General features: G+C 38.2%; 1 protein-coding gene across 3 annotated transcripts in view; it reads right to left on the reverse strand.

Annotated features, from left to right (window-relative positions):
- Nucleotides 1–14,968, reverse strand: part of WWC2 (WW and C2 domain containing 2) — a 95,745-nt gene that overhangs the window by 27,686 nt on the left and 53,091 nt on the right. For 2 of the 3 annotated variants that reach the window (XM_088056261.1, XM_014261950.2), the window contains exons 5-10: nt 14,076–14,155; nt 11,257–11,386; nt 10,443–10,589; nt 9,385–9,458; nt 6,101–6,343; nt 624–713 (exon numbers count right to left, since the gene is read on the reverse strand). In XM_088056261.1, coding sequence (XP_087912387.1) covers nt 624–713; nt 6,101–6,343; nt 9,385–9,458; nt 10,443–10,589; nt 11,257–11,386; nt 14,076–14,155 — 764 coding nt within the window. The remainder of the gene's footprint in view (nt 1–623; nt 714–6,100; nt 6,344–9,384; nt 9,459–10,442; nt 10,590–11,256; nt 11,387–14,075; nt 14,156–14,968) is intronic. The other variant, XM_088056262.1, reaches the window with a different exon arrangement.

Raw genomic sequence — 14,968 nt, forward strand, 5'->3', positions numbered from 1 at the left:
TCCCATTGGAAACCTGCTCCACTCTGATGTGGGTGCTCATGTGGTCAATGTGACAGCACAGGGATCCCAAGATAGAGCTTATGACAGCAGAGGAGTGTTGCCACTTCTAGAGCAATTCATGCAGCCTACTCTATGCCCAAGCACCTGGGAAAGATGCCAGATAGACAACTTATAGCAGAACTGCTTCCCATCTGTGTGGCAACACACACTCCACATGCACAGTAAATCCAACTGTATAAATTATGGCAAAGGCTGTAACATGCAATATTGTCCTATTAATAACAGGAGACAGAGAGTCCTGCCAGGCCAGGCAGTGAGTGTCACTGCCTCAGTTCTGGAGAACTGCTGGGAAAAAATGTCAGGAAAAATAATTGAAGCAGGCTCTTCTAAACACTTAAAATATATTTACTGAACAGTGACAGAACTATCAACTTAGAAAATTTGCAGAAATTATTAAATACACCAGGTTTGCATGGTGACAAAATGCTTGAAGCTATTACACTTGCATTTTCGTACTTAAATAAATTTTGCTGAGCTTTCTGCTAAGAGAAAAACCTAAGAATGAAGTTGAGACATCCAGGTCCACTACAAAACAGGTTTTACATCATGCAGTACAGTCTCACCTCCTAAGCTGTGAATGCAAATAGGTAGTTAACTTTGTCATTTCTTCAAGTTTCTGTACCAACTCTTTTCTTCTCTCCTCCAATTTTAATCTGAAAAAAGATGTATATATTAGTTCAGAAAAGCACTACAGAAGAGGCTAGAACATTTTATAGATAAAAAAAGAAATGAAACCAAGATCCCTCTTTTTTTATCAGGTTGCCAGTGACTAAAATCCAAAATACTGTGTTAGCTCTCGGTCTGATCGTAAAACCCCAACTGCTTCAGCAGAGTGACTTTAACTGCAGAATATCAAGCACTCTAACAAACCTGCTGAGTGTGCAAGCAAGCACAGGGCTGGGACATTCACACTATACCAAGGGGAACATGCACCCAACAGAAGAGTAACAGATGAGGACTTCAGGATAATAAGATCTGCATTCATACAGTTTTTAAAAGCCATGCTGCAGACTCCCTCCTCACTCAATATAGTTCCAGGGGAAGAAAAAAGGCAACCAACAAAACCAGGAAAAAAACCACCAAAACCAAGAAACAAACCTAAAGAACACTAATACCAGTAATACCAGTTTTAGTTTTGATATTTTGAAGTTTAAAATCAAAGCACTCCCTTTAATTTCAGATTTTTTATATAGAGATAAAGCACAGCAAATCAAAGCAGTGAAAGGTTCTGAGATTATAGACCATATTTTGGAGTCCTTGGTAAAGATTTCTACATTCCTAACAGCTTTGTCAGCACCTCAGTGCCACACAGCATTGTAATGCTCATCAACAAGTTCACCTTTACGAGAAAGCAGGATTTATTGCCTCCTGCTTTGCTATCGAGCACAGCTCTAAAGCCACAAAATGGGGAACTCTCCTATTCCTCTTGGACAGGAGAAGTTATTCATTAACCTTTAGAGTGATTTTCCCCCCTCTTTTAATTCCCTTTTATCACTCCATTTACACTAAATAAATTGCTTTCTCGCAGTGGATTCAACTAAAATCCTCCCGTAGTTGTGGATTACTATATTCTTCTCTAGGCCTTGCTCAGTCAACTGATACGTGTCACAAGTTCTCAAGCAACTAATCTGAGAAACAAGAAACATCAACCATTGCTTTCTTACACAGACTGAATTAACTAAATTAGGTACTCAAGAGTGCCCAGAATTCACTCCCTTTGAACATCAGATAACAGCAAAAAGACAGTAAGTCCCTGATTCAGCAAGGCATGAAAAGCACTTGCTTACACCCATGCTAATTCAGTAAGCAAATCTGGGTTATGCAAAGGTGAATAAGTTACCCTGGGGTGAGCCAGGGTATGACTTCCACTCCACTGCCCACGGTACATGTGCTCTCACACTACAGTGATGTGTTCATCTGCCAATACCTGCTAAGGCTGTTAAAAGCACACACAGTATTTCATTCTTCTCTCAGGAAGACATACACACAGGTTTCCACACCAAGAATTATGTTCATCTATAGTACCAGACACTCTTTCCTATCATTTTACTATTTATCAATGCTTTCTGTCTTATTTTAAAGCCTAATCTATCCTGCTTTTCCCAAGCAAGAGTGCTCTTCACTAGCTCTTTTGTGGCTTCCCAGTAATGAACTATGATTTTTTTCTCAAGGAAGAGGCATAGAAATAGCTCTGTGTTCAACTACTAATGGTAAAAACAAGAAAAAAATAAAAGCTTAGTAATTTCTCTGACTGAAGTCCTCCAAAGACACTTACAACCACCTTGAGAGAGACACTATAGCAACAGAATTTGTACTACTGAACTAACAGGTTTCATTGGTTTTTCTCTCAAAAGCACAATTAACAGTTTGCTTTCTTTTACTGTGTTAAGGAGGTTGATAAACATAATTTATCCCTTATAATTTAGCACCTGAAAAGAAATTCATTCCTGGAAGTAATTTGATCTACTAGTAATTAAATACAATTGTTAATACCTGCAGGCTAATGTCAGAAAGATGCTAGTCACAAATCACAAATACAAGCCGAGTGATGAATCACTTGTGGAAGTTTGAGGAAATGCAGGAAGTAATTTTATTGTCTCACAACGAATTGAGATTCAGGGAAAGTTTTTTCATTCTACATCAGGCCAAATGGAAAAAAACCTAACAACCCCACCTCCAAAACTTTCAGACAATGAACTTTCCCTCTTTATAGCACAAGCAGGAATTATAATATCCAAAAAAACCTTGTGTAAACACCTAAACAAACATTGTGTTATCTATTCTGACACGGGCTTCTCTCAGTCTCTCCGGTTTCCACCACTTCTATTTAAACTAACCTATTACTCCTTGCAGGAGGGACTTCAGTGTTAGTGAGTCATCTTTCTCTTTTGGTCTTAAATTGTAACATCACTGAGAGGAGCAGAGAATCTTTAAAGAAAATACATTAAAATTTAAAATGCACGTACCTAACCTTTCAGTGCAAACTCAGGTGGACACGTTTGTGACAGGCACAAGAGCAGGTGCCAGTTTTGCAGACAACAGCACAATCAAGTATTTAAATCATGGACCTGTTCAAATGGCTGTGTTTACTTGGGAGATACTGCCAAGGATTAAAGCAATAATGGAACTCAGAAGTAAAAAAGTAGCAAGTAGTTCTCAACAGTTCCACAATCCACTTATTTCTACACAGTTGCTTTGAGGCTTCTTAAAGCAGTCAGAGTACGCCCTGTCTCTGCCTTTTTGAAGCTGATATGCTATGATCTACACCCTCCTTCTGTAAATTGAATCCACCTACATCTACTCGTGGCAATTTCAGCATCCTGCTCCAAAATAACCCAGGGCTATGTTTTTGTTTTAAGTCAGATGTTTTTGTTTTAAGTCAGAGCACATCTCCTGTTTCTTTTCCCTTTAGAAATAATAAAAATCAAACCAAATGAAAGAACCCTCCTTGCATTAAGCTCTGGTACAATCCACAGCTTCTTATGCTGCTGCTTCATTATCAGCACTTGTGAAAACACTGAAAATTGAAAGCATTCATGAAGCCTCATACACGAAAATGGTAATGCAACAATGATACAATATTTTGAAGATGGCATGGCTCCTCCACTGGTAATAGAGAGGAGAATCTCCCTCATCTTCAAGAAAAAAAATCCTGCTGATTGATCTGATACAATTAAATGTATTTTTTAAAAATTAACATTTCAGAAAAAGTTTCATCATCTGAATCTTTCTGAAAAAGATTTACTTTTTGTTTATAGTAGGCAAACAAGAAATAATCCTCAAAATAGCCTCATGTGAAAGAATTTATGTGCTCTGAAGTCACCAAAGGAGACAGTTTTAATATAAGCAGTTGAAACTAGAAATTCACAGGAGATTTCCTGGAATAACAAAAAAGTAACCCAGAAGCCACCGTAACTGCTACCTCAATCAGCAGTGCACAACATAGCTTACATTAACCTCAGGGAAAAAAAAGCCCTAACACTCCATATTTTCAGGATTAAAAATAAAACGAAAAAAGTTTGAGGAAAAGAGAGGGGGAAAAAGGAAGCTCTAACAACTCATTCTGTCAGTATACATGGAAAATTCATTTCTTCATGACAATGGGGGACAATTTTACTTGCCCTTGGTACTCCAAGTTTGGCATCTGACATATATGGGAGAAGAGTCAGGTGCAGAACTTACTCTGGCACTAAAGCAAATCCAAACCACAAGATTCAGACACCAGCTACCTATTTATAGCTTGAGTCAAGATTTAGCTATACAACAGCATATTATCAAAATCTTAGATTCAAATTACTTATTTGTGAATGAGATTTTATTACTGACCCCTTATTATCCATGTATTAATGGGAGTCAAAGAGCAACAGATCCATGGTACTTTATGCACTACTAGCACAGACAAGTAGCTTCTCCTGTGAAAATACAGTTCCCTTCATCTAAAACGTATTTGAATTATTAATATAATGCATTTTAAACTATTATAAAGTGTAAAAATGTTAAAAAATATATCTTTCTTAATACACACATTTGTACTTTGTCAACAAAAGAACTTCCTTGTTACTCAGCTACAATTTAGGACTCAACTTCTAATCCTATAACAGGAATTTGGCCATATAGTACACTGGAGCAACAGCAGATGTTTCCTAGTAGGGGGAAGTAAGAAAGCCCCACAATGCTGATTGCATCACTTCAGTAAGGCATACTACAGTGATACACACAAGGACATTTTGTGCTTATTGCATTTTATGTGGGCTAGAGGTGCCCCTAAATTTATTTCCACTTAGAGCTGATGAAAAGTACATCTGGGACAGTCAGCTTTGATTTTCTCAAACTCTGAATATGGCTAAAAACAATTTATTGTGAGAGTAGCTTCACTTACTATTTGGGTAGTGTCCTGGGGTGACTTTATGATACTGGTATCCCCAATCGTCTGGTTTATGTTATATATTAAGTTCTGCACCTTTAAGACTGGCTTTGAGAGCAAGAGAGGGGGAAGAAGAAGCGCGCAGTTTGTGTTAAGGAAAAACATCACTCCCACACATCTCGCTGGCGGGACTGTGGTGTCTGCAGCACGGACAGACAGCGGGACAGAGCTTCTCTCTGGATTTTAGTTAGTTCTAGCTAGCTGAGGCAGAGGAGTTCCCTGGACCTTTGTTTGGTTTTTTTTCCCAATTTTCTTGGTTCTGTGCAAGCCTGCTCTGGACTGAACACCCAGCCAAACCCCGGGAGCTCACGCCTGTGGCCCACCGGGGCCTGGGCCTCGGCACTTTCCAGCGACGGAGGGACTGATAAAAACCTGAGCGAGCCGAGCTACACCACATGAAAAGGACTTTTTTCCTCCTAGATTTGCCATCCCATCGAACAGCAAGAGGTTTTATTATTTAATATTATTCAATTTCTGTTAAATAAACAGCTTTTTCCACTTCTCTCCAAGGAATTTTTTTTTTCTTTTCCGGGACCAGTTGGTGGGGAGGGGCATTTCCCTGGGGAAATCCCCATTTGGAGTTTTCCTTCCTAATTTGCCCTAAACTAAGACAGGTAGCAGCAAGTTAGGAAAGTTTTGCAGCAACTATCCTTCTCATCTGAACTTTTTGGGGTTTTCCCGCTTTTGGCTGCATTTTTGTGGGTAATGAAACTCACAATGAAAGGCTTCAGATGTTGCAACAATCATGATAATCTTTGTAACCTGAGTTCAAACAGTTTACAGCTATTATCAGAAACGAGTGAATGATGTATTGCCTTCCTGCTGCTGTGTTGACATTCCTCAGTTATTTAACATCTGTCACAGGCATTTTCATGCTGGTAACAAATGCAGAGCAACTGATACTGCAGAGCAGATACAGGGTGTTCACATTCCTCACAGCACTGAAGACTTCTTTGTTTTTCTGCCCATTGGACTAATAACAAATTTAATTAAGATCTACATAGAACAGTCACTGAAGGAAAACAGCCCATCAAGGTATCGGTCAGGGTCTGCAATGAGTACAAAGGTTAGATTGCAGAAAGCAGCATTAAATATTGGCAAAAGGCAACCCCTTACCTTTCAGCAAGTGCCTGACTGGGTGTGCTTTTCACAGACACCAGCTCATCCTCAAGCCTCTTCCTTTCTGCTTCTAGCTGCTCTAGCTCATCTTGAGTACGTTTGCGTGGTGTAATAAACTGGAGCTCCTTTAAAAGTTCTTCTTTTTCATTGATTAACATCAGTTTTTCCTTTTCCACATCCAGTGCTCCAGGCCAGGCTTCAGTATCTAGCTTAGAGAGTTCAATCTTCAAATTAGCCATGCTAAAATAAAACAAAGCAGATTCACCTCAGTCCAGCACAGCACACAAAGCCCAGGAAAGAGAGAAGTGATACAATATTTTGAAACATATCAGGATATAACAACTCAAGGCCCTACTTCTCCTTTTGTTTCACTAGAACAAAGACTATGCCAGAGAATCAGGCCACATATCAAGGCAATATGTATATGCACTAAAAATTAGCTGCTCCTATTCCAGTTCAAGTAGAAGTCACAACGTTACTAAAAGCTTTCTTGGGAGTAATCTGTCGGTAGCACAGCAGTGGCAGCATGCTTTACCCATTCACGAGTAAGATGGATTTCTCCTGTGCTGTGGGAGGCTGACAGCTCCTCAGAAACAGACATGGCCATGGTAAAAGAATGTGCACCACAGCAAGGCGCTCACTTCAGCAAATCTTAAGACAAAAGCATTGCTCTCCTATGCAATTAAAGAAAAAGGCAATACAACAGCAGCCACCTAAGGAGAAAAGAGATGAACTCAACAGTTTGACTTTGTGCAACTGCTGTTCCATTGCAGTAGGGGGGGATCAAGATCACCAAAGCTCCTGAAGCCCTCAACCCATTTCTGGAAGGGTCTGGAAGTACAGACTGCTCATGATAGCTAGTTTGCATAGAAAGCAAGAAACATAACTCCAGGGCAAGGAAAGCTTGGCTATAAAATCAGGTACACCCACAGGTGTCCCAGGACCCTGGACGCCTCATCAGATGGATCCATGCTGGAGCCAGGATTGGTGATGTTTGTTTGCTTCTTTGCTCTCTTTCTTCTTTTCTCTCCCTTGCCAATTTCATCCTACCCCCATTCAAAATCCATCACCACTTGTTTATACTCTGAGGTCAGGGACTGACGTCCCCTTTTCCATGCTGTGTGTATAATTTACTAATACAAGTTTGTAAGTTTTTGCTGACTCTTTGACGTTTGTCATTCCTTATTGACCATGGGCATCTATGAATATTGGGTGCTCCTTTCCCTTTAAGAGTGGGATGCCACAACAGGCCAAAAAGGAGTATTAGCCAGATCTTCACCATATCAAGATAGGAGTGTCAGCATGTTGTATCAGATCCTTTTGAATAACAATTGCAACTGAATTCAGCATAGTTATGAACGCTCCACCTCTTCAAGACATTCTGCTGGCTAAGCAATGTCAAATCTGCAATGTACAAAATTATCTGATAATTTTTCAAGTAGAAATGTTCACTTACAAGATCCTCTCTTCATCTTAGCTATTTTACCACAAAATAATCAAGAATTTGTACATACATTATTTCAGAGAAGATCAACACTTAATAAATTACAGTGGTGGTTACAGTGGCCACAATACTTGGTGGAAGGGTATAATTAGATACTGAACTTCATGTGCAAACTGGTATGTATCTTCATTATTCCAAGTTACATGCACTGGAATTTCAACCCATGTTCTTGGCTAAGTAATTTGTGAGAAAGAAAGATCCTGTGCTGCAGTTCTCCATACTCTGAGCACTGTACTGTTTCTCACTTTTTCTCTTTTCCCCCCACCCCAAGACAGAAGTGGCAAACTGACTCCAAGGAAGTTTCTGTTCTTACAAAAGAAAGATAAAATGCTGTGTTGGGACTTCTTGGTATCAAGACACAGCCAAAACAGAGGGTGAACAGGTTTTGGATCAATTATGCCTGAGAAACAATGCCACCTACCTGCATGTGAGTTACCACCTGACAAGATTATATATGTGATGATTCTGAGCCAAAATCATACATGTTCAATATTAAACAAACACAATAGCCTTGGTGTGCTTTGATGAATGCATTGAGCATACAATGGGGTTTTATGATCCATGATGAACTGATAAAGGATTGCTGTTGTTACTGGCAAGGACAGTAGATACTACTCTGCAGGAGGAACTATATATTTGAAATTAGGCAAAAGAAACCATTCATGCAGACTCCTGCTTTTAAAACCTAAAAACAACTAAGCTGTTACTTGGTACTTCTAAGTTGAAAATTTATTTTTGTGTTTTTACAAATGCTCATGCTGGTGTTTTCCAACTGAAATAATATTTAAATCTCAGATTAAATAGCATTCTAGGAACAGTTTTCATCTGGGGAAAAGCCCTATTTTTTAATTTTGTTGCCTTGTTTAGTTCTTCATAGTAAAAAAACCCCAAAACTTGGGTGTGGAATAGTACTTAGATTTCTATTTCCCTTAACTTACAATGGACTTCCACAACAAGAACAATAAGGCTTCTGAATAGCTGACAAATAATTTGCTGACAAGTATCAGAAAATAATAATACCACACAGGAGTACTATCCCTATAGTAAATCTTGCCCCAGTATTATGCAGCACTTCTGGTACACCAGAAGATGTCATTCAAACCCTGAATGTTCAGCTTCCTGATGCCCATTTTTCAGTGCTGTGGCAATTCATCAAGATGGCACCGCTTTCATGGGCAAGCACCACAGAACTTCATTTGAAAGGCATTCCACACTCATTCGGCAGCTCCTGACATATTTTCTCCTCACATTAAACTAAAGAAAAAAAAGCCAACCCATAGTGATAACAAGTTTTTAAATTATCTAAAGTCCCAAGGGAAAAAAGAAATAATTAAGCCTACTAAATCTGCACTGGCAGTCTGAAGCAACTTTAAAACTGACAAGCCTTCAGTGGCATAGTAAAGTGAAATTATGATCCCAAAGAAGGATATAATGGACATAAATAACCTGGCGACTGCTTTTCCTCAGAAAGCCACCGCACTCTATTCCCTTAATCCTGGAACTGCCACTAATTTGTCAGCGTTTTAATTTTGTTTCACGGCACATCCAGCTTAGCACTAAGGAGCAGCCGCAGCGTTGCCGAGCGCCGCAGCTCCCAGAAGGTACCGCCCGCTGGATGTCGCTGCGAGCACAGCCTTGGAGCCGCGGGCACCGGGAGCTTTCCGGGCACCGACAGCTTTCCGGGCACCGACAGCTTCCCGGGCACCGACAGCTTCCCGGGCACCGACAGCTTCCCGGGCACCGAGAGCTTTCTGCATGGTCCCACCGACCCCGTTACCTTCGCTTGGCCTCTTCGTACTGCAGACTGAGTCTGACCTTCTCTGCTAAATTCGATCTATTTCTTGCTCCGCTCTGTTGAGGGAAAAAAACCCACCCAAACAAAAAAAGTAGCCTTGTTAGTGTGCAAAGCTTTTAAACGAACCAACAAAACCTAGGCAGAAGCTAGAAAAAATACAGCTTAAAGAAAAATAAAACTACTCCCTGCCCCTGCAGCCACTTGGTGTTAAATGCCTAGTTAAGATCTCATCTACTCAGCTGTACAAAGCAGTGCTGTTTTCTTCCAAGTCACTTCATACATTTTTAGCTACTGTACTATCATGTGCTGATATTCCATCACAGTAAAGCCAGAGCCCTTGCAAAGAATCCTTGCAGGAACTGCATCAAAAATTCTGATCTCCTACTATGAATTCTGTTAACCTCTGAGTGAATTTCAGTTCATTTCAAAGTTAGACTTTAATAAATTTGTTACAAAACACAGACAAGCTCTTTGCCTGGAAAACCTTGTACCCTTCTCTTTCTTACAAACTTAGCTTGCAGAACTTCAAAGAAGGTATCAAAATTAAACAGCCTTCTGTGTATGTAAAATATAACAGCAGTGAAACAAGGTTTTACTAAATCACTGAACAAGTAATTCCACAGTTTTTCAGCTGTGTGAAATAAAATTGTGCATTTAAATTCTGAGATCCCTTTTCTGAATTTTTTTTTTTTTTAAAGTTAATCTTCATTTTTAATTAGGTATATTAAATGAAACATATCCTATAGACAGATAAAAAAATACTATCCACTTCTGATCTTCACTGTACTGGAACCATTTGACTAAATCAGATTGTCATAAATGCTTCAGGACAAATGTATAAAGTTAATCTGAATCTTGATGTAACATTCAAGGGTAAAACATCAGAAAAGTAATTCTAGTGTGAGTTCTAAGGAATTCTGTGAAATAAGTGTACCTATATGCTATCTGCAACAGCAAACAGCCATTTGATTCCAATTCCATTAACAGTAGCATTCTCCTCAATTTCTCTTTACACTGGACAAAATGGAAAAAAAGCTCACCTCACCAGAAATGTCAGTCTGAGACCCTGTATCCAGAGTTTGCCTAGGAAAACACAGCTGGGAGTTTACAGAACTGGATCTCAAGTCTGCTTCAGATGTTTCAGTGGTTTGGTCAGCATTGAATTTTTCCCTCAGCTTTGCAAGACTCTGTCCAGGAATTAGAGAAGGAAGTGGCATTAAAGTTCCTTTGCACTTTACCATGTTTATACCAGTTTATCTCCAAAAGATATTTACATAAAAGACTGGGTTTATTTCATATTAAGCAACCCATCCTTTTAATCAAGCCATTGGTAGGTGACACTAAGGGTGACCAACACCTGTGAAAAAGTAAAAGCTACTCATTTGGGTTTGTGTCTGTTTTGGGACTTCCTTTGTGTTTTTTAATTTGTCAACCAATTATGAATTTTGCTGAAAAAAATAAAAGAAACAAAAAGAAAATCTGCTTTCAGAAATGGAAATAGGACAATTTAGATTAGGAAAACTTTAATTGATTTACAAAATGGTTAGGCATCTCAGAATATATCAATTTTGTCCACTTAACATTCTAGATTGTGCTTTAGAGGTAACATATGCATGGTAAATTACATTCAAATTCCAAAAAAAAAAAATCTATATTCTCTGATATAGAGCAGCTTTTTGAACTAGGAATGTCACAGGCTTCAGTTTCTGCATCTGAAAATTAATTTTAATACCAGTTTGGCTCAAAGAGTTTTGAGAATCCTATAAAAGTATAAAATGCTAAGTATTTATCATCAGGGAAGTGAGTCATGTTAAAACAAATCCACACAAAACTTCCTTTAACCAACCAAAATACCTTCATTAAATCTTGCTTTTCTCTCTCGCCTGAACTGATTGCCTTTCTGATGGACTTCAGTTCCTTCAGGATGGCTTTGGCCTCACACAGTTCATACCCGCTCTGGCCTCCAGACATTTTTTGGTCAATTCTGTGGAAAGAGAGAATATTAATAGAAGACAGAGAAAATCATACCAGTATCTCTTCTGTTCTACTTCAGGCAGAAGCAAAGTTAGAGAACAGAAGGGAAGGAGGTGAAATATCATTTATTTCAACAGACATGGAAAGGAAAAATGACACTGAAATCTCCATTCAAATGCAATTTAATCCTTGGCAAAAATGTCAAGGAGCACAGAGTTACTGCTGACAATAATCCCATTCCCACCAGAACTCTGCAGCATAAAGCAGCTTTTGGGTACACCTTTCATACTAATAACTGTTTGTGCTCCTTACAGAAGCAGAATTTATTTCAAGTATATCCTTCCACCCAAACCCACACTGGGACATGGGCATACAGGCAGGCTTCTTGGTACTAATCAGCCTTTCTGAGCAGAAACATAACCGGCACCATTCTTGTCTCAGCTTCCCTCTAGCTCACCCTAATCCTGGGCATTAACTGTCTGGAACAGCTGTTCTGCTCAGCCAGTCACCAGGCTCTCTTTATTCACAAAATCTCTGGATAATTAATACCATATGTCATAGATTGGACAATTCATTAAATTCCTGAACTACCAATGATTTTAGAAACTGTAACCTGAAAATAATAAAACAAGGCTATGCTAAACTTAGAGATAAAAAGATAATTCATTTTAGTATTTCCATATTTCCTTCAAGAACTACAGTTTATAAACACATTTCTCTGGTGTCTAGTTTAACAGAGTATTTCATAGTATCATGGGAATGATTGCAACTGTGCCTCAAAAATTAAAACCAACCAACAGCCATCTTGATAAAAATCAAGCATTTAGTACAAAATACATACATTTATAATACAATTGGTTTTCTGTTTTTTATCATCATCCATCATCTTTTCTGGAAGTTAACAGCTTTGTGAGTGAGGAGTGAACAAATCAGAAGTGACCATGAGCATCCCCAACAAGAACAGCAATTTGTACAAAACACCTGTAACTGTATTCTATTTTTCTTCAAGTTTTGGCCACAGAAATATCAAAGTTCTAAAGCAGTCTGTAAAACTGTGAGCATATCTGTTCTCCTTTCCCTACATTCCAGTTTTTGTACAAACTAAACTGCATTTGTGTAACAAAAATACCTCTGTGACTTGGCAATCATTCCTACTCAAGGACATATTTATTTCAGCTTTAAAGTTCCTCAAACTCTTTCATAGGCAGGCACTTACTGTGTGACAACTCTCAACTTTTGGTAACTTACCAGGTTGCTAAGGTCAAATAGATACAGAATACACCAACACTGGGATCATGAATGAACAGTTGGGTAATACACCACATGTTGTCTAGTAACATGACAAGCCACATTCAAATTACAACTGCTTTATTCTGTATATAATTAAGATAGACAAGAAGGATCTCTGATATATAAGATATTCCATCATCCTGTTTTAAATTAATGGGATTAGTACTGTTTGAACGTGGCTGACTGAATTTTAAAAACAAACGTCCATTGTGTTTCTGTGGAATGCTGTTGACAGTTTCTGAAACATGCTTTGGATTCCTATCAAAATGGCTTGCAAGCAAGCTGCTTTAAAACAATACTTCATTGTTGAATTAATATAATAAAACCAGCATGATTGGCTAACCTTTAATCCTGGGACAGCAGTGTGAGTTTTTATTACCTTAAGCTTTGGAATCAATATGTCTTTCTTCTTCTAAATTTTACTACAAATGAGATCTGATTCATGGTTAAATTCAATAAACTATCCTTGCTGGTCTTTATTAATTTAAATAACAGACAAATCTTATATTTCTGTTTTAGTCAAAATGAAGGAAGATAGAGATTTAACTGGCATCTTCCTAATGTGCTGAGGATTGCTTCTGCTACTGGAACTAGTACTAAGAGCAAACAGCTCAGCATTTTACTGTGCAAATGTATCCTTAATGTATGGATACATACCACAATGTGGAAAACAGCTAGCATTAATAAATTTCTCTTCACATTAGTCAAGAAAACACACTTGTTAGCAAGGTTTCCTGTGCAGCAAGTTCTTTATTATGACAGTTCCAGTAATATTTAATATTTTAGGGCCTAATTTTGTAAGGCAGGAGCAGCAGGGAGTTCTTAGACTGAAAAAAATTCATTCCCTAGTAATCTAACTGGTTAAATACCCAGAAAGCTCACCCGGTTCAGCATCAGCCCTTTGGACACCAGGCATCCCAGCAACGGGAACAAAGAAAGGCGGGTCTCTAATCCTCAAATTGTGACTAATTTCCAACCCTGCAGAGTTGTGTACCATTCATACTTCCAGGAACAGCACCTTTCTCTTTCTTTTGAGCTCATAGGTGGGGAAGGAGGAAAGAAAGACCTAAGTACCTTTTCAAAAATAAAAAAATATTAATTTTAATTGGACACACAAAGCAGCTAATTTTGTCCTTAGGACCCCTGATCACTGCCTTTCTGTCTGCCTCTTCACAACACAAGCTACCCCATGAAAAAAAACATGAGGGGAGACAAATTTCTTATGTTAACACTTGCACAAAATGGCACTTGCCATTTCCACAGATTTCCCATTTCCTAACTACACCAGTTACTAGATTCCCCTTTTCCTCCACAATAATTCTCTCAGATAAAACAGATTCAATTCCATGCCAAAGAAAAGAAATCAGGTGACTGAATTAAGTCAGTTTCTACTATTTTCATTTACTCACTGTTGCAGTGTTTCAAAGCCCTGCTCCTTGTACAGCAGCTCTTGCTTCATCTGAGAGAGTTCTCTCTTCAGCTTCTTAACCTTGTGTGTTAAATCAAAGCAAGAGTTAGAAAATTCCTCTTGTTAAACGATGTAACACATGGCTTTGAACAATTAAAGTGTGCACTCTATCAGATGAGAGAAAAAGAGTCAATTGCTCTACTGATACACATTAAAAAAAAAAAAGGATCTTATCTCTTCCTGATGTCTATGGGCAACATGCTTTAGTATTAAAGGGACACAAGCAGATTAAATCACATTCCTTATTTGTATTGATATCACACTGTGTTATTAAACCTGAGAGAATGTTAACAAGTAATTTACTTCTCACTTTTTAAGCATGCATTCCAACTGTCCTACAGGGACATGCCTGTTTACTTTTAGTTTTATTATATTTTCACTTTTTAATTCCTGGAAGCTGTTCAGTCATTTGCACTGTAAAAGACAAAATGGACTTTTTTTTCTCTAGGAACCATCCATTCTTATAAAGCTTTACAGATACTGGATCCATAAATACATAATTCACATTTATTTAATCCAAAGACAACAATCACAACAGACATGCGAATCACAAATATACATGTCTATTTAATAAAAATGTCTTTGGAAAATAATCCCTACTCTCCCTAAATTTTCATGGTCCGTTTCTTCTTAAACGTAATATTGCTATTTGAGACGTCAGCAGATACGAGTGCACTAAAAAATAATTATGAATCAAGATTAAATTTAAAAATCCTTCATTTAATTTTTAATATCATATTTCCCAAATGTATGAAGCAAAGTTTTAGGAACCACCTAAAAATGAATGTACTTAAACACAAATTAATCATCAGCACACCGATAGAGACAAATGCC

This window comes from Pseudopodoces humilis, chromosome 6, assembly GCF_049639895.1.
Source record: "Pseudopodoces humilis isolate 2021_Gansu_Grassland_sample_001 chromosome 6, ASM4963989v1, whole genome shotgun sequence".
In the NCBI taxonomy this organism is placed as follows: domain Eukaryota; kingdom Metazoa; phylum Chordata; class Aves; order Passeriformes; family Paridae; genus Pseudopodoces; species Pseudopodoces humilis.